The sequence below is a fragment of the Suricata suricatta genome, chromosome 1, assembly GCF_006229205.1.
Source record: "Suricata suricatta isolate VVHF042 chromosome 1, meerkat_22Aug2017_6uvM2_HiC, whole genome shotgun sequence".
Taxonomy (NCBI): Eukaryota; Metazoa; Chordata; class Mammalia; order Carnivora; family Herpestidae; genus Suricata; species Suricata suricatta.
Window position 1 is genome coordinate 131180238 of NC_043700.1, and position 20031 is coordinate 131200268.

At 39.6% G+C, this 20031-nt stretch overlaps 1 protein-coding gene across 1 annotated transcript in view; it reads left to right on the plus strand.

Moving 5' to 3' along the window:
* PRKG2 (protein kinase cGMP-dependent 2) overlaps positions 1-20031 on the plus strand; it is a 113399-nt gene that overhangs the window by 837 nt on the left and 92531 nt on the right. The window contains exon 2 of the mRNA XM_029925771.1: positions 8916-9389. Within this exon, the coding sequence (XP_029781631.1) occupies positions 8929-9389 (461 nt within the window). The 5' untranslated portion in view covers positions 8916-8928. The remainder of the gene's footprint in view (positions 1-8915; positions 9390-20031) is intronic.

Below are 20031 nucleotides of genomic sequence, written 5' to 3' on the forward strand. Positions count from 1 at the left end.
CCCTGCACCCCCCTTACTCACCGTTCCTTAGAAATTATTCTCTCTCTCTCTCTCTCTCTCTCTCTCTTTTTTTTTTTTTTTTGTCAAGTTTCTATTTAACTTCTGGACAAGGTGATCATCCCACAGAGAATCCACTGTCTGTTGCCAGCACTCCTGTTTAGTATGACACAAGAGTATGAGCTAATATGTTGGAAACTTCCCTTTGGAGAATTAGAGGCCATTCTCTGCACTGAAACAGTGTGTGACTGAGAATAAACATACAAAATGATGGTGCACAGAGATCTCTCTCTTCCATGTAAAATCCTTAACTCCCGTTCTCTGGAATCCTTACAGAATCCTTACAAGTGAGGCTAATTCACCACACAGTGATGGCATATGTTGCTTGGATGTTGCCCAAATCTTTGGATCCCATATTGTCTTGCTTCCTCTAGGCCGTTTTCCTATCAATTATTTCCTCTTCTGTGTTTTCATTTTCTCTGTCTTCACTGCTTCATTATTCTAGGCTTACAAAAACTCTCAAGTTTCCAGTGTTCTAAAAATCCATTTCATGAACCAAGATACCATCTTGAAATCCCTACTCTTAACATCAGCTTTTCCCACGGTCCTCTGTATCAGATTTCTATCTCAACTATTGTGTGAAAGGCTAAATTCAGTGCTTTTTTCTCTGATATGATTTGCTTTGATGTATGGGTGGGATGTGAACCGCAGCCTGCTCACCTCTTGAAAATGTTATCTTCATGGCCTCTGTGATACTTCTCGATCTCTTATTTGTACAACCATTCCTTCCTTGTCTTTGTTATTTGCTTCTCCTCCTCCTCTTTTTCTATAAATAATACCCCCAGGTATTATCCAGATGTATTTTTATATCATAACAGAGGCATTCCTTTCTTTTCTCCCGTAGTGATCTCATCTGCTGATTGGACTTCAACTTCTCACCTCTGTAAAGCAGTGTCTTGCCTTGAGCTTTCTTTTCGGCTACTCTCTGCTAGGCATTTCTACCTTGATGACATTCAGGGACCTCACACTCAGCATATATATAAATTCGGCCTGATTACTGTGTCATAAAGCACACTCATTCCTCTGACTTAAGTCAGTGTCACGGTACTCAGCCCATAGTGGTGCTCTATTCATTTTTGAATGAATGAATGAGTTAATAGTACTACCTTCCTCCAAGCCTTCTAAGATAAAAATATTGGCAGTTTTTTTTTTTTACCTCCTTCTGTGCGCACCCATTTAATCACCACATTGAGGGATTCAACCCCTCCAGGATCCCTCGCACCTTTGTCATATTTTACCATGAATTCCTTCATACCCTTTCCCACTTTTGCCAAAACAATAGCTGCTTCTTACCATCTCTAGTTTTTCTTTCAAATATCATATAGGCCTGGACACTCTTCCTCTCTTCATGGCCAATGTCCTGAGCCCTTTCATCCACTACGTCAGCTTCAGCCTCTTCTTAGGTATCAAGATGGCTACATATTTTCAGCTCCCCCCTTCTGAGTTTCTAGTCCCTCATATCTTACTGCCTACTGAACTCCTCCACACTAAAGTTTCCATGGGTCCTTTAAACGGAGCGGAGCGTGTCCAAAATTAAACTCACTGTCTTAGCCCTCCAATCTGCTCCTCATTTCGGTTAATGACATCACCTCTTACCCAGTTGCTACAATGGAAATTTCCAAATCTTTATTCTCTTTCTTCTTATTACCACTCAAATTCCACCAGTTATAATCTCCTGACCTACCCCTATAGAATTACATTTCTCTATCTTGGCCTGTCTATCTGATACTCTAGCACCCAAAAATAGCTGAATGGAACGCCACCACATTTGGCAGTGAACATATAGGATATGTGGCATTTGTAAAATTCACTATGAACATTCTGTTGGGTGAAGAGGCACTTCAAAGAGATTCAACCTCAGGAGTAGCTGAAACTGTAACTCATATGATTGCCTGGCAAGATTACTCTCCAAACTAATATGCTGTGGATAGGGAAAAATCCCGGGAGATTAAAAACTGAGCCCCAGGTCATCAGTCACAAGGTCGGATGGGCGGATGCTTTTAATTGTGGCATTGATAGGGAATTGAGCTGTTTTCACAAGGTCAGCTCTGTGTGCTTTGCTTCTGGGAGAAGAAGCAGGATTTACATATTTAGTGATGGTTAATTATTTTCTAAAAGAACTTTGGTGAAACAAAGTTAAGGATAATAGCAAATGCATCAGTTTCTTATAAGCTTAGAAGACTGTCTATAAACACCTGTGTAATTCGCTCCTTTCATTTCAGGGTAAAGTAGCCTTATCATAAAAAAGCATCTACTCTATGTTTCATGATTTGTTGAAGGGAAGGAAATTGCAGTGTTACCTATAGCCACAGCTTTTACCAAATCCCTGATGATCATGTTTTTCTCTTTTGGCTACCATGGAGACGGTCCGTTTTTATCTTGAGTTCAAGAAGTTCAAGACACTAGAATAGGGTTGGGGCTTTGGCCTTATCCTGTCCTGAGCACCTCATACTTGGGTTGGTGCAATAACCGCTTACTATTTCTCTTCCTCTGTGTTCTTTTCACTCCATTCCATATGTATGGCCAAGAAAATTATTTTTCTCAAGGACATATCTGACCACATAACTTGAAAAACACTTGACCTCCACTAAAATCCAGATACCATCACAGGGCATGCGAAACTCTTCAGCATCTTATTCCTGGAATGAACTTTTCATTTCTCATGACTCTCTTTGTCCCATCATGCATTTCATCTATTTCCTGGCTATGTTGTCAGCCTTTTTGCATTCACTCCTTAGCACGTTTGCTTTTTAATTAAAAGACTTTAGTTTGTAGAGCAGTTTTAGGTTTATAAAAAAGTTAGGTGAAAAGTACAGAGTTTCTATATATTGCGTTGACCCCCCCATTCTTTATTCTTAACATTTTGCATTAATGTAGTACATTTATTATAGTTGATGAACCAGTGTTAATACATGATTTTTAGCTAAAGTACCTAATTTAAGACAGGGTTCATTCTTTGTGTTGTACATTCTATGGCGCTCGACAAATGTATAAGACATGTATCCACCATTACAGCACCACACAGAGTAATTTCACTGCCCGAAGAGTCCCCCATACTCCACACATTCACTTCTCCCTCTCTCTCTCCAAGTCCCTACAACCACTGATCTTTGTACAGTCTCTACATTTTGTCTTTTCCAGAATGTGATATAGCTGGAATCATGCAGTATGTAGATTTTTCAGATTGACTAATTTCGCTTAGCAATATGTATTTAAAGTTCCTTCATGTTTTTCCTGGCTTGAGCGTTACTACTTTCCATCCCTGAATAATATTTCATTGTCTAGATATACCGTGGTTTGTTTATCTGTCTGTCCATTGAAGGACGTCTTGATTGCTTGCAGGTTGTGGCAGTTATGAATAAGGTTACTATAACATCTGTGTGCAGGTTTTGATGTGGACATACATTTTCGTATCAGTTGAATTAACACCAAGGAGCATGATTGCTGGATTATCTGATTATTTAGCTTTATAAGAAACTCCCAAACTGTCTTCTAAAGTGACTGTATGATTTCAAATTCTTATTAGCAGTGAATGAGAATCCTTGCTGTTCCATGTCCTCCACACCATTTAGTGTTGTCAGGGCTTGGATTTTGGTCATTCTGAGAAGTGTATAGTGGTATCTCACTGTTGGTTTAATTTGAGATTCTCTAAAGACATATAATGTTGAGTATCTTTTCATATGCCAATTTTCCATGTGTGTATCTTCTTTGGTGAGGTATCTGTTTATATTTTTGCCCATTTTTTAAATAGATTGTTTGTTTTCTTATTGTTGAGTGTTAAAAGTTCTTTGTATATTTTGGATCCTAATCCTTTATGAGCTATGTGCTTTGCAAATGCTTCCAGTCTCTGGCTTGTCATTGTCCTCTCAACAATGTCTTTGCAGAGTTCACCTTATAATTATTTTTTCCTTTCATGGATTGTGCTTTTGGTGTTTTATCTCTAAAGTCATCTCCAAGCCCAGGCTCACTTAGATTTTTGCCTATATCGTCTACTAGCAGTTTTGTGGTTTTGTGTGTTACATGTAGGTCTTTGAAATATTTGAGGATAATTTTTGTGAAAGATATAAAATGCTTGTCTAGATTACTGTGTGTGCATGTGTGTGGGTCGTTGTCCAATTTATTAAAAAAAAATCTTTTCCCCACTGAACTCTTTCATTCCTTTATTGAAGATCATTTAACTCTATCTGAGTCTATTTCTGAGCTCTCTTATGTACCATTAACCTATTGGTCTATTCTTTTACTGATATCACATCATCTTGATTACTGCAAGCTTTATAGTCTCTCTCCCTTTCTTTCTTTCTTTCTTTCTTTCTTTCTTTCTTTCTTTCTTTCTTTCTTTCTTTCTTTCTCTTTCTTCCTTCCTTCCTTCCTTCCTTCCTTCCTTCCTTCCTTCCTTCCTTCCTTCCTTCCTTTCTTTCTTTCTTTCTTTCTTTCTTTCTTTCTTTCTTTCTTTCTTTCTTTCTTTCCTTTTTACAGTAAGTCTTGAGGTCTGGGAGTATCACCACTGACTTTGTTCTTCTATAATATTGTTTTTATTTAGTATGCACTTCTTGATCAATAAGTTTTTCTACTAAGATGAGTTATTTTGTTGGGTACATAATGTTAACAAGTTATAATAATGTTTAATATGCTTTCTCTCATTTGGCCCTCTAATAACTCTAAATGAGGTGTATTATCATTTTACCTGCCTGTTGCTCTATGTGTCTGTCTATCTCTTCCATTATTGACACTCAAGCCCCAAGTCATGCCCAAGGGCATATACATAGTAAGCGAAAGGGCTCAGGACTCAAATTAAGACTCTGGCTTGTAACTTTAGCCAGTATTATACCATCTTTCATATTTACAGATATATGTATTTATATAAGACTCCAGATGGGAGAGAGAGAGAGAGAGAGAAATAGATATTATCTAGATCAGAGCCAAGATTTTGGTTTCAGACTACTGTAGAGCTGGAGGAAAAACAGACAACAAAGCCTAATTCCTCCCACGCGGGCTGCCAGGTGATAATCCACCTGCAGAAGCCTTCACAGTTTCGCTTTTTCTGTGTCTCTTCTAGTTACTTCTTGTATATGACATTTCCTACGTAGTTATCACATTAATGTAATAATAATTTAAAATTTTATGTAGTTTCCCTCTATTCTTGCCAAGTGCCACAACACATTCTATTCCTCTTACCTGTCTCTGGGTACAGAAGAATACTGCATTCACAGTGAGTCTTGTTTTTTTATTGTCTTCAAAAACACTTTGAATGGCCCCTTTGGTTTTGGGATTACAGTGCAATATGTGAAAACAATTAGGGGCACCAGGAGGGAATTACAAAGTTTGAGGAGGCCTTATAGTCCTGCAACCCGGGCTGGGTCACTTATGACACTTTTTGGTCTCCATGTTTTGGTGGAGACCCCTTATCAGGGAAGATTTCCCTAAGATATTCCAGAATGACTTCTTTTCTTAAGGGAAGAGATAAAACAGGCCAACTTAGGGTTCCCCTAACCACAGGGAGTAATTGGCATCTTTAAAGACTTCTTTTGTGGAAGGCATCCAGCGTGCCAGACTTTGTCCCATCCAGCAATGATTTCTGGAAGTTTCCTTGCACCAAGACACTCAGTGCCTTGTCTCCAGCCACACACTGTGAGAGCTACCTGGTGCTTGCTGTGTGTCAAATATTGTACAGGATACCTTCCAAACATAATCTTCATAATAATCTTATGGGCTGGGTATAATTTCTAGATTAGAAAACCAAGGATTCTAAGTCATTTGTCGAAGGCAACACAGCTGGGAAAGGGCAGATTGTTTTCCTATTCTGGCTGGCCTGACTTCGGTGCTTATGTTAAATTCTGATCTTCATCTCCAAGCTCATTTCTTATTACATCATGTCTTGTCCTCTGATTCTAAGAATGACTCTATTAACCTATAGTTGCTGGATCAATGGAGCAACAGGCTCTGTTGCTGACAATCCAGTCTTCTTGTGGTTAGCCATACATTTTTGAGAAATAGATGATCTATTTTAGTGATGAATACAGGAAACAGAATGAATCTAATTAGGTTTGGTGAAACCAAACACTTGAAGTCTTGGCTTGAGGGACAAGAACATTTAAATGAGTGAACTAAGTAAGAAATCAGACTTAGTATTGAGCCATTTAGGAACTTACTTACATATCTTAAATTAGTTCCTTGAAAGATGAGCTAGGTACTCTCATTTCACCCCTCCTTGGAATTCTAAATAGCTTGAAAGATTTACACAGCTTCTAAACTGTCTTCGATAAAACCAGAGAGTAGTTAGTGTTTGGGGAGAATTTAACACATACCTAATTGTGTTTCAGGTTTGTAAAATTATTGGATTGGGACAGAATATTTTGAATACCATACATACAGCAAAAATGATTCTAAAGCCTTTTCACGTTTAGAATGCTAGCCCTGTTTTTATTGTTGAACTTTTTGCAAATTCATGGAGTTATGCACCTGATTTGGTCCATGACAGTTAGGTCTTTGTAAACAATTGTTCTATGAATAAAGATTGAGTTTCTTTGGGGCGCCTGGTGGCTCAGTCAGTTAAGCATCCATCTTCGACTCAGGTCATGATCTCATGGTTCATGGGTTTGAGTGTAACTTGCGGCTCTGTGCTGACAGCTGAAGCCTGGAGCCTGCTTCAGGTTCTGTGTCTTCCTCTTTCTGCCCCCTCCCCGCTCTCTCTCACATGCTCTCTCTCTCTCAAAAACGAATAAACCTTAAAAAAAAGATTGAGTTAGTTTAATATTACATTTGAAGGTTTTTATGCTCACTTTTCTTTATAAGGCAGTTCCTTTCCCTCTGACCGTGTCCTCCCTCCGTCCTGCCTTGGTTAGGAATGCTGTCCATGGACCTAAAAAGATGGCTCACTGCTGTGTGTTAAAAACTTGGGCACACATTAATTTAAGATACCTCTGGGGGCACCCATCTCATGCCTGTCATTCCAAATCTCATTCAAGTTTATTCCTAGGTCCCAATCTGACATCTTCTGAATTGCTTATTTGGGATACAAGGGTGTCCAGGGCCATAATTTGAATTGTAGTCTTCTCAACCTTTTTATATATTCTTAATATATAAGAATAGTAAATGTTGCCAAGTCAAGAGAACCTTAAAAGGTTAAACCTGCCACATCTCTGCAGCATGGTAGGGCAAGTCTCTGGAAGCTAATGTTTATTAATGACTACTTTGAACCTGTATTCTAGGAGGAATATCTGGGTATTGCAAGATTACTTTTACAAGGACATTTATTTACTGTTTGTACCATCCATCTTAGGTGATATGCATTGGCTATTTGGTTGCATCTGTCTGAGGCTTAGAGGCTGTTTTACATCTTTCCATATATGCCTTTATTGTTACAGAGATCACAACCATTCTGGAAGAGCTAACAACATCAGCCTAAGCATTTGATTTCTCCTTGAGTTTGAAATCTGGAGGGAGAGAGGGGCAAGAATGTTATGTAACAACAAAGTTTTGTCTAGATCTTTGGATATTATATAATAAGAGTTTAAGCTTAGTTTACAAGTGTTATAATGCTTCTTGAGTTGCTGCTGTCAAAAATGGCACATGCACAAGTATGAAGTTTAAATCAGTAGTCTAAAAAGATTTAAACCTTATGATAATTAGTCAAAGCAATATTTTCCAAATTCACTGTTTCAAGTTCTCTTTTGTGGTCTTGCTCATGTTTGCTTATTATCTGCAGATGATTTTTATTTTATTATTTATTTATTTAGGAACTTTTTAAATGTTTGTTTATGTTGGGTGGGAGGGGCAGAGAGACAGGGAGACACAGAATCTGAAGCAGGCTCCAAGGTCTGAGCTGTCAGCACAGAGCAGAGCCCCACTCTGGGCTCAAACCCATGACCTGTGATATGACCTGAGCCAAAGCTGGATGCTTAACCGACTGAGCCCCTGTGCAGATGATTTGTAAGAAATTTTCATTGAATTGACTCAGTAAACCTAAGAACCTAATTTATCTTTCACTTAAGCAATAATATCAATGAAGTCACAGCTTTGTGGGCCAATTATTTATATTTCTAATAAATGTTAAAATAACCACATATCTTTGAACTAAAAAAAATTCTGAATCAACTAAAATTACCCTGATTATCCATATATGTGTATCACATCCTGAGATTTGCTGGGCCTTCACTGAGCTTATTCTTAATAGGAAAAGAATGGGCTTCATCATATTTTGGACAACCTTGTCTTTAGGATATAAAGTAAAATATGTCAGTGAATCTGCATACCTCTCTGTGTGTTACTTTCTAGTAACTGCCACCTAGAACTTTTTAACAGCAAGCACTATACAAAATACAAAACATAGTAGGTCCATGTAGCTGGAGCAAAGTGTTAATAAAGCAATATCGACTTAGTCTTCTCCGGAGGAAGGCAGATGTGCTGCTTTCTAACTCAGGGCATAGTTTCTCTCTGTAGCTGCCCAGAGCGCTGGGAGAGTGGTGACATCTCCAAGCCTCTGCTTCTGTGGCTGTTCATTTGTGTTGTGTCTTTGCCATGCTGACATCCAAACTGCAACCTGTTGTGATGCTTGTGACAGCTGTCCAGGGAGAAGAGCCAGAGAGAACAGCAGGTAACTCAGGCCACTTGTGCAAAATGCTTAGGTGTGACACCTGTGCCATCAAAGTGACAGGAACGGAAGAATCCAAGGCCAACTCATGGAGAGATAAGGGAAATCAGTCAATAGCTTTGCTTCCAGAAGCAGAGAGAATTTATTGCTTATCAAATAATGACGACCGCTTGTTTCTATTTATGAACCAGACCGGAATGAGAAGTGGTGGGGGCTGTTGGGTGGTGAAGCTCCACTAGGTAACTGCCGGTTCTCTGTCCTCTCTCAGGTCCTTGAGCAAAATGGGAAATGGTTCCGTGAAACCCAAACATTCTAAGCATCCAGATGGCTACTCTGGGAACCTCACCACCCATGCGCTGCGGAGCAAAGTGACAGAGCTGGAGAGGGAGCTGAGGAGGAAGGATGCTGAGCTCCAGGAGCGGGAATACCATTTGAAGGAGCTGCGGGAACAGTTGGCGAAGCAGACCGTGGTCATTGCCGAGCTCACGGAGGAGCTCCAGAGCAAGTGCGTCCAGCTGAACAAGCTTCAGGATGTGGTGCACATGCAGGGGGGAAGCCCACTTCCGGCCTCTCCAGATAAAGTGCCTCTGGAGGTGCACCGGAAGGCCTCGGGATTGGTCTCCCTCCATAGCAGGAGGGGAGCAAAAGCGGGGGTGTCTGCTGAGCCTACCACCCGAACCTATGACCTCAATAAACCCCCTGAATTTTCTTTTGAGAAAGCAAGAGTCAGAAAGGACTCCAGGTAAGAAGTTCCCACACCCTTTCGACTCCAATAGCTTTAAGATTATGAAAGACGAGGGTGATATTTTTTTTAGGCCGCCTCAGTGGAAAAGAGATAATAACCCTTTCAGGTTTGGAGAGAGAGGAACTTCTAAATTTGGTTTGCTTTGGAAAAGCAAAACTTTCCTTTAATCAGGAATTGCGTGTTCGCCAGACTTTGGTTTGTGATGTGTGATGACTGAGGAGGTGGGTTTACGAAAGTCGTTTCCGTTATCTCGAAAACCCTAGGGGAGTGAAAAGGTAGTCTTTGGAAGTCTGCTCTTTTCTCTCTCTCTATAGGCGGGGATTTAAAGTCATTCACAGACCACAGTGAATTATGAATATATATAGCAAAACCTGCTTGCTAGCACCTAGTCAGCAAGCGTCATGAAAAAGGAATAAGTTGGCTCCTCCAATGAGGAGGAGTCCATTCATTCATCCCTCGGGTTGAGCAGAGTACTACCACTTGCCAGATGCTGTGTTAAAATGTACGTGTATATTAGTGAGTTATAGGCAGGGGGCCCTTCTTGTGGGGAGGTAGACTATATACGCAAAAGCAAGGAGATGCTGTGTAATTGGGATACACGATATGATGGAGACCAACAGTATAATAAGGGTGTCTGTGATTACGGGGAGAGAAAATTGGGAGGCAACAGAATTGGGATTCTCATTAAGGGCTGGCTGAGGAGATGACTTTTATCTGGGCCCTGAGAGAGGGAAAGAATCATAGAGGTAGAAAGGGCATTTCAGGCAGAGGGAACAATGAAAAGTTAGAATTAAGTTTGAAAATAAAGATTTTTTTACAAGAACTTATAAAAGTTTATGACAGCACTCTGGTACGTGTGTGTGCATATGTGTCTGTGTGCATGAGTGTGCCTGCCTGTGTACATTTCTTTTCTAACTGAAGGTTGAATTTCCTAAACAGGAAAGATGGACTGGAAACGTCCTAAGCTAGGGTCTCATTTCTGCATTATTTTTAATGAATGAATATTTGTTAGTTAAAATTAGATCTGGTGCCTTGATAATGTCTCGGTTGAGCCTGGATTTCTCTTGGAAAATGCAAGATTTGTGAATTTAAAACAAATTTTAACTTATTCATAAACATGAGTCATATAAATCAATGTAAAACATCTGACTTAAACAAATAAATGATTAATTTTGACAACAGAATTACAAAGGGAGGTTTAATTCATCAATTTGTTCCCACAGTCACACAGTGAGTGATCAATAAATATTTGCTAAGGAAACAAGTCATGCTGGATTATTAATCATAATACTCTGTGGCCAAAAGAAATCTGATTAATGTTAGAGTTCAGAAGAGTTTGTTATAAGCCAAAGGTTTTATTATTAGTTGGTTTAGAAAGGTCTTATCTAGTCCCTTTGCAAAAGTAACATTTCTTTTTAATGGTGTGGATTTAGAAAGTATAAATGTTACACACTTGTGCTTCAGAAATTGGATGTCATCTAGTGTTTTCTCCTGATATAACAGAGGCATATGCATACATATACACAATATTAAATATTATATATTATGTTGTATTATATTGTTATATATAGTTAAGCACAATATATTATTTATGCACAAAAAAATCATTAAAATAGGAATGTTCTTGTATATCTGAGAGAAGCATGAAAGAATTTGATAGTAAATCATCTACTTTGACCTTCTCCCTTTCCAAATTTCTCTTAAGCAAAAGTTATGTTCAATTATTTTGTCCCAAAGAGTTGCCCATCTTGAGATAGAACACCATTCTCCTGGTGTTAGGTAACCGAATAATCCAAGGTAAACATGTTCCTTTGTATTTCTTTCTTAGCTCTATTATAACCAAGAAAAGAAAATCAGTAGTTAGTTACAATTTCTGGGCCAAACCACCTATCTATTGTGAGAGGGAGGCAGAAAGGAAGACATTAGAGCTCTTGAATAAGCATTAGCAATGATTCCTCTCATCACAAGGGGAAGCCAGATATGTACAAGTCTACCTTTAGGTCATAATGAAGAAAGAGGTGAATGGATTTTTTAATGATTAGGTCCTGAAGAGACCAAACTAGATCATTCCTGCTCCAATATTCCACATATACTTTCATAGAGCCTTGTGCTTCTAAATTGAAAAATTAATTAGAATTTAGAAATCACTTTTTTTCATTGATTGGTTTATGCCCCAGGTTCTATAACTAGTGCCAAGCCTACCACAAGCATAGCTGCCATCTGTCACCATACAATGCTATTACAATGCCATTGACTATATTCCCTGTGCTGTGCCTTTCATTCCGGTGACTTAGGCATTCCATAACTGGAAGCCTGTACCTCCCACTCCCCTTCACCTATCCCCCGGCCCTCTCCTTTCTGGCAACTACCACTTGTTCTTTGTATTAAGTGTCTGTTTCAGTTGTTTGTTCTGCTTTGTATTTTAGATTCTGTATATAACTGAAATTATATGGTATTTGTCTTTCTGTTGACTTATTTCACTTAGCACCATGCTCTCTAGTTTCCACCCATGGTGTCACAAATGACAAAATCTCATTCTTTTTTATGATTAATATTCCACTGTGTGTGTGCATGTATACACACACACACACACACACACACACACACACACACACACACATCTTCTTTATTTAGTCATCTATTGATGGACACTCAAGTTGCTTCCAATCTTGGCTATTATAAATCATGCTGCAGTAAATATAAGGGTGTGATTATCTTTTCAAACTAGTGTTTTCATTTTACCCTCTTTTGGTAAATACCCAGTAGTGCAATACTGGATTGTATGATATTTCGATTTTAATTGTTTGAGGAACTTCCATAGTGCTTTCCATAGTGGTTGCACCAATTTACATTCCCACCAACATTCCCAATGCCAACTGGGCATTCCCTTTTCTCTGCATCATCATCAAAACTTGTTATTTCTCGTCTTTTTGATACCAGCCATTCTGACAGATATGAGGTGATATCTCATTGTGGTTTTGATTTACATTTTTCTGATGATGATTAGTGGTGTTGAGCACCTTTTCTTGTGTCTATTGGCCACTTGCATATCTTCTTTGGAAATAGATTACGTGTTTTTGATTGGAACTTCTATCTTCTGAGATGGGAATTATGACCTAGAGAAGTTTGGGCAAACTATATAGACAACACAGTGTCTAGTTCAGTTTTAGGACAAAGCCACAGAAAATGAGAATGTACCTGTCAGATTGAGGTGGGCACGATGAACCCGCAGTGTATCATAGTCTTTTGTAGTGACTTGCTTGTAGTGACTTGGCTTTGTACCTACTGACCATTTTTGATCTTCTGAGGCATGCAACGATGTGGGCACGTAGATTGTTTCTATTACAGACACTCAGCTTTACCGAAGTGCCATAAATCATGATGAGTCAGAGCAGTCCAGTATGTCAAATGCTCCGATCTCTGATTTAAATTTATTATGGCAAACAGCAGACAATTTACAGCTAGAAGAACCTTAGAGATTGTTTCACACTACCCCTTTTCCTGGAGAAGGGGAGAAATAGGTGCAGGGGAATTGCTGAATATGTGATGGTAAGTGGCAGAGCTAAGATTAGAATCCAAGATTCTTGACCTTGAAACCACTTCTTTTCCCTTAGTGATTCTTAGAACTCCTCACAAAAATCAAAGGCCTCAAGTCAGGCCATTTTGGGTGCCAGTCTGATTTATTTTGACATGCCACATGGATTGGTGGGAAGAAAAGTGGTGTTTCCTGGCTTCTTCCAAGCAGAGTTGACCAGAGCTTATCCGTTGCATCAATGTTCACCAAGGGCTGGATCCTCCAAGATCGGGCCTGTGTGGAAAAGACACAGGGAATGGGCTTGATCCGCCCTATAGCACAGACTGTGGTCTCCATGGAGGTCATGGGTGGGTTTTCAAATGAGTACAGTGCTTCTCAAGGCTAAGAACTGAGTATCACTGGCAAAGGAGGGTCAGAAAGAGTTCAGAGAGCATCTCCGTCCATGTCTGAAACACCTTGAGTACCAAGACAACTATGTATTCAGAGGTCAGGCCTTTCAGGGAAATTAAATTTTCTGTTTATGTAGACATTGTTTAGCAAACTTCAGCATTGGCAGAGCAAAATTACAAGCTCATGCTGAATGTCTGGTGGAACACAGGCAAATTAATCAGAGACATCTGGCAAGTTGCTAGTATGACTGCCTTTCGCTAAGAATGCAAAAACTATCATTTGAAACTATTGTTCTTCCCTGAAAAGGAAAGATAAAACAAAGACTTACCATCTGACTTCAGATGTTGACTGTAGTTTTAGGAGGGACAATTAGTTTCATTTGTCACTCCCACCCCAGGAGCAGAATAGGTACAAGTGGAAAATGCGAGTGAGTCATCCATTTAAATAAGATCTACATCAAGGGGTTGAGGAAGAGTATGGTTGTTATTTGTGTTTCCTTTGTAAAGTGGGGCTGAGCACTTGAATGTGCATTATAGAAATGTAGCTCCTTTATTGGACGGGAGTATTTGCATGGAATAACTAGGAACAGTAATAAGAATAGCATTTCTATATCACTAACTATGTGCCGGGCACCATTCTGAATGCTTTACAAATACTGAATTATTTACTTCTCACAACAAACCTATACGATAGGTAAGATTATTCTCACTGCTGTTCTATACATGAGGAAACTTGAGACATGCAAAGTTCAGTTACTTGCCCGAGAATACACAGCTTTTAATATCCAAACCAGGATTCAAAACCAGAACATCTGCTGTCTCAAGTCTGTTCCAATGACTCCTCTTTACCACTTTTCCAAGATGAAAATTATATTTTAGTTGGGAAGCCTTGTAAGAAATTAAATAGATAATTGGATGCTTTTCTAATGCTTTTTTTTTTGTATGATTACAAACTGCTTCTGGCCATTGTCATTTCTCCCTGAAAACTATGCTTCCAGAAAGTGCTGCCCTTTTCTCAGTGCACAGTAGAGGAAAATCTTGTTGCCTATGGGAGAGAAAGAAACTTTTTTCTTTTTATTTCCATGAAAAAACAACTTAGATGCTGCTTTTTGAGAGGTTCCTGTCTAGATTTCACCCCAATAAATTATTAAAGATTTTAAAGAACATATGTACAGACTTTTAAGTTGGATAATTAAAAAATTTGTACATATGCTTATACATACTATTGGCTTAAATTGAGTCTTCTGAAAAGCAGAAAATGAAACTCCCTATGTAAGGAGAGAAAGAAGAGAAAAGTCCAGTTGTGTGGTGATCTGATAGCAAGAAGCTGTGGGTGAAGGCAGCAGGGTGATGTGTCTGATAAAAGTTGTCAGAATGTTTGAGAACAGAGGTTATGTTCTAGAGTGATGGTGTGTATTTAGACACCCTAGTCAAGGATGAGGTAAGAAAACTGTTACAGGTGAACTACTGGATGTCTGTTGTGTTCTCAACATTATCTAGTGGAGGCAGGGCACTAGCCTAATGAGGTGAGTGTTGCTTTTCCATTGCACCAAAGAAGATGAAATCAAAGTTCAGAGTCCTTCAACCATTTGCTCGTGGTCCCGGTGTTGGTAGTTCCTTGAACCAGGTTTTAAATCTGTGTCTGCCTGATGCTCAGTGTGTGTTCTCCACCACAGTGTGCGTGGCTGATACAGAACGTGGAGCCTGCATGTGGATGGCTGTCCTGGGGTGTGTGTTTGGAGGGAAAGTGGGGGATGGCAGTGCTGTTTTAAAAAAACAAATAGGAGAGGTAAGGAGTGCAGGCAAGTTCAAGAACCTGCCTAGAATTAGGTGGCAGCTGCCTGGACATCTTGGCGAAGCTAAGTAAGTTTGGGCAGACATTCTGAGTCCTGGCCCAATCCCTCTCGCTTCCTCCCTCTGACTTTCCTTCTTTCTGTCCAGGAGCCAAAGGCCCTGGGCTCCTTTTCACTGTGTACCCACACTCGGGCCCTCCTGTGGCTTCTGAGATGATCTTCTGCTTGGTTCTTGGCCCAACTTTGTTCCTTCTCATTTGATCCTCAAATCTGCCAGTCTGCCAGTTGCCAGGTGTTAGGAAAAAAGTTTCATTAAGCCTCAAAACACACTGGACACTCAAGATCTCATTGCTGCAAACAATCAAGAGTCCAAGTGCTGCCTCCAAGCCACCCCTCGCCTGGTGGTCTGTGTCTGAGAGTCCTAGCAGGTACTGTGATGTTTTTATATCATTCAACAACCAGTAGCCTTGGCTAATAGCTATGTAATGTCCAAGACTTCCTTTAACCCTTCAGGTTAATGCATTCAATTCAACAAATATTTATTGAATATTGAATTTCTTAATCAGTGAAGCTAATTCTTTAATTTTGTTTTTCTTCCTCTTTTGCTTCCCTTTTCTGTATGTCTTAATGTCTCCTCTCTCTCATTTCTTTCATGTATAATTTTATAAAATTTTTTAAATGTTTATTCATTTTTGAGAGAGAGAGAGAGCATAAGCAGGGGATGATGGGCAGAGAGAGAGGGAGACACAGAATCCAAAGCAGGCCCCAGGCTCTGAGCTGTCACCATAGAGCCCGACACAGGGCTCAAAGACACAAACCATGAGATCATGACCTGAGCTGAAGTCAGATGCTTAACCAGCTGAGTCACCCAGGTGCCCCTCATGTCTACTTTTATTTTGTTCCCTCCTAATTTTCCTCCATTTTCAGTATGAGAGTAGTCAGTGGTCACCACTACCAATTTCAAGTAGTTGTCACAGGCCAGGCACACTGCACTATGACCAAGGTTAGAGTTAGCCTTATCTATTTGCACAGGAAACCTGCTACCTAAGTATCCTTGTCTGCGACTTAGCAGGCATAAGTAACTAGCCCATGGTCACCATTAGTGTAAAGCTGTGTAGTCTCAACGACATTGTCAGGACATCTGCTACTTAATCATAGCCAGTCTGAAACCTATACTCATTTTATTTTGCTTACTATCATATTAATTTATACAACATTTATAGTAGTTTGTGGGTCTGCTTGGCTCCAAATAATTCCTTCAGATGAATTTAGCAGTGCTCACCTTGAACCACTGTCTAGAAAGCCTGAGCGGGATCCTTCAGTGCCCCTCATTTACATCTTCTAAGTGTCTTCTGAAATGGGCTGCTCTTTTCTGACCCAGTTTTTTCTTACAGATATTGCATACCTTTCTGGACACTACCCATTTCCTTGCTAGATTCACAGGAGTATAGTAGAAATAGTATAGTCAAGAAAACAGGGATTTTTTTTTTTTATCAGTGCCTGTTGGATCAGAGGGAAGCATTGCCATTGAACTTTGCCTCCTAATAAGCAGTGCAGGTCAGCTTTGAGGGGAGTTCCCTTTTCTTTTGTAAGCCTGAGCAGTTCTGTTCCCATCACCTGACTTTTCTAGGGTTTAGACTGCAATAGAATTCTCAAGAAAAGGAAAATATGTGAAGCCAAGGGTAAAGCTTTTCAGTTTTTAGACTCTGTTTGGAGGTACTTTCTCTATGAAAGATACATTTCTTGTCTTTTTTCTTTGATTAAAACTGTTTCCTTTTCTTAAAATCTCATTTTATTTTTTTAAATAACTTTATTTATTTTATTCTATGTTTATTTATTTGTTTATTTTTGTTTATTTATGAGAGACAGGGAGAGACAGCATGAGCAGGGGAGAGTCAGAGAGAGAGGGAGACACAGAACCAGAAGCAGGCTCCAGGCTCTGAGCCCGCTGTCAGCACAGAGCCCGATGTGGGGCTCAAACCCACGAACCGTGAGATCATGACCTGAGCCAAAGCCAGAAGCTGGACGCGTAACTGACTGAGCCACTCAGGCGCCCCTTAAAATCTCATTTTAAAATTATTTGTCTCCTCCCCTCCTTGTTGACTCTCCTTTGAATTATTTGTTAGTTGTAGATATTTTAATGCAGTCCTGTTTGACAGGTTTGTTTTTTTTGTTTGTTTGTTTGTTCTTGTTTTGTTTTGAGACTGATAGCCAGGAATGGACAGAGTTTATTTTGTATATAATTCATAGTAAAATGTGAGTGATCAGGAACTCTCCATTTCCATTCAGTCCTTTCATGTCAAATTAATTTTAATTGATACATTTAAAGCAGCAGGTTTGATCATCTTTTTGTTGTTTATAGATCAAGCTCTGGAAAATACGAAAGAAAGAAAGATCTCTAGCTTCTAGTTCCTTCTTTCCAGATTAGATTAGGAAAAGGGAGGTAAAAAGTGAATAGGTAGTAGAAACTCACGGAAACCAAGGTGTATTAGTTTTCTATTGCTGTATGATAAGCTACCACAAACCCAGCAGCTTAAAACAACACATATTTGTGTCTCAGAGTTTCCAGGGGTAAGAGTTTAGGCACTGCTATTAGGTTATCTGATATCTAATATCAGAGTTTCACAAGACTATAGTCAAAGAGTCAGCTGTCTGTATCCCTTTTGAGAGCTTTGTAGCAGAAGAAGTCCTCCTCGAAGCCCACATGATTGTTGGCAGAATTCACTTCCTTGTGGTTGTAGGACTGAGGCGCCCATTTTCTTGCTGGCTGTCAGCAGAGGCCACTGTCAGCAACTCATGGCTGCCCAGAGGTCCCAGCCATATTCTTTCCCCAGGCCCATTCACAACATGGCAGATCACTTCTTCAGGGACAGTTGGAGAATCTCTGTACAGTTGACAAGATGAAATCATATGTTACACACATGGGCCAACCCTACCATCACTGTTGCCATATTCTGTTGGCAGAGAGCAGATCGCAGGTTCCATCACACTCAAGGGTTGGGGATTATACAAGGCTTGACACCAGGGGTGGAGATCATGGGGCCATCTTAGAAGTCTGCACACTACACTAGGCCCTTTTGTTTTCTTGGTGTGAGAGTCCCTGGCTAAGAATGTTGGCTATGCTGGGTATGTAAAGGCATGTATAAAAAATCCAGTCTTGTACACGTGTGTTCCTAGGAGCATGTTGTGAGCTATTTATAGTAGTCAAAATGTGGAGACAGCCCAAATGTACACTACTGGATGAATAGATAAACAAAATTCCTTCCTTTTTTTTTATGGTACAACATGGATGAACTTTGAAGACATTATGCCAAGTGAGGAAGTCAAACCCAAAAGACAAATATTGTGTCAATCCACTTATATGGCATATCTAGAGTGATTAAATTTGTAGAGACATAAAGCAGAGTTGGAGGTTGTCAGGGGCTGGGAAGAACAGAGAATAGGAGTTGTTGTTGAATGAGAACAGAGTTTTAGTTTGGGGAGATGAAAAAGTTCTGGAGATGAATGGTGGTGATAATTGCAAGACAGTGGGAATATACTTAATGCCACTTCATTATACCCCTAAAAATGGTTAAAATGGTACAGTTTATATAGTGTATATTTTACCACAATTTTTTAAATGTTTTATTTATTTTTGATACAGAGAGAGAAAGACCATGAGAGGGGGAGGGGCAGAGGGAGAAGGAGACACAGAACCGGAAGCAGGCTCCAGGCTCTGAGCTAGCTGTCAGCACAGAGCGCGACTCGGGGCTTGAACTCACGAACGTGAGATCTGACCTGAGCCGAAGTTGGAGGCTTAACTGACTGAGCCACCCAGGTGCCCCTATTTTGCCACAATTAAATAAATGTCTGGAGTCTTGGGGTAGACTTGACAGCATTGCCCCAGTGGGCTGGTGAGGCCATGTTTCAGGTTCTATATGGTTTCCTGGGAGAAGGGACAGGGGCGTAATGATTTTCTCATTTCTGTATGTATTTATAATATTACTGCAGAGAATAAGATTTGGGAAAGTCCTGGGACAAACATTAATTGATTATTATTAATTAATCAATCATTGTTAATTCTTGATAGTAATTGTTTGATTGCTCAATGAGCCTTCAATGGAGGCTTGTTCCCAGTGTAGTGGGAATAGAAGGAAAGGACAATTTCAAGCTTCCTGGAGTTTTCTTGTTTACAGCTGTAATTCTTAACCTTAAGTGCACATTGGGATCACCTGGAGAGTATTAAAAAATACTGATGCTTGAGGTTCAGCCACCAGGGAGTCCTAGTAAATTGGTTTGAGGTGAGCGCCCTGGGCACCAGGATTTATAAAATCTCCCCAGATGATTGTAATGCGCAGTGACGATTGGGAGCCAGTATTTGTTATAGGAATAGGCTTCCCTGCAGCTGACTCCTGAAATGTTCAGTTTGACGATTTAAGAGCAATACTCATTACAGACTTCTAAGGGGACTGTTTACCATTTCTACCTAATTACCATGCAGCACAATGATGATTAGGCATATCATTGAATGTGTCAGATTAATTTCCATGTAAATTTTGGTTGTTTTCAATGTTTCATTATTAAACTCTGTTCTTTGATGCTCCTGGGAATAGGATCATCTACACATGTTTAAGAAAGGAGAGAGAAATCTTTGTTGTGAGCATGAAGTAACAGTAAATGTGATTAAATTACAACCGTATTTCATTACATGGGCAATAGGGTAGGAAAGTTGACTGGAGAGTCATGCTCATTTTCTGATTACACATGGAATGACCTCATCTTTCTCATCCTAGTTTCTCAAATTATAAACTTGTGCACTCACTTTTTTTCTTGTTGGTTTATCACTCAAAAGATGTTTGGGAGAAGGAAATAAAGAAATGCTTGTATGCTTATTATCTGTGTCTTCTTTGCTAAGCAACTGACATTTCTTGTCTCCACCCTTG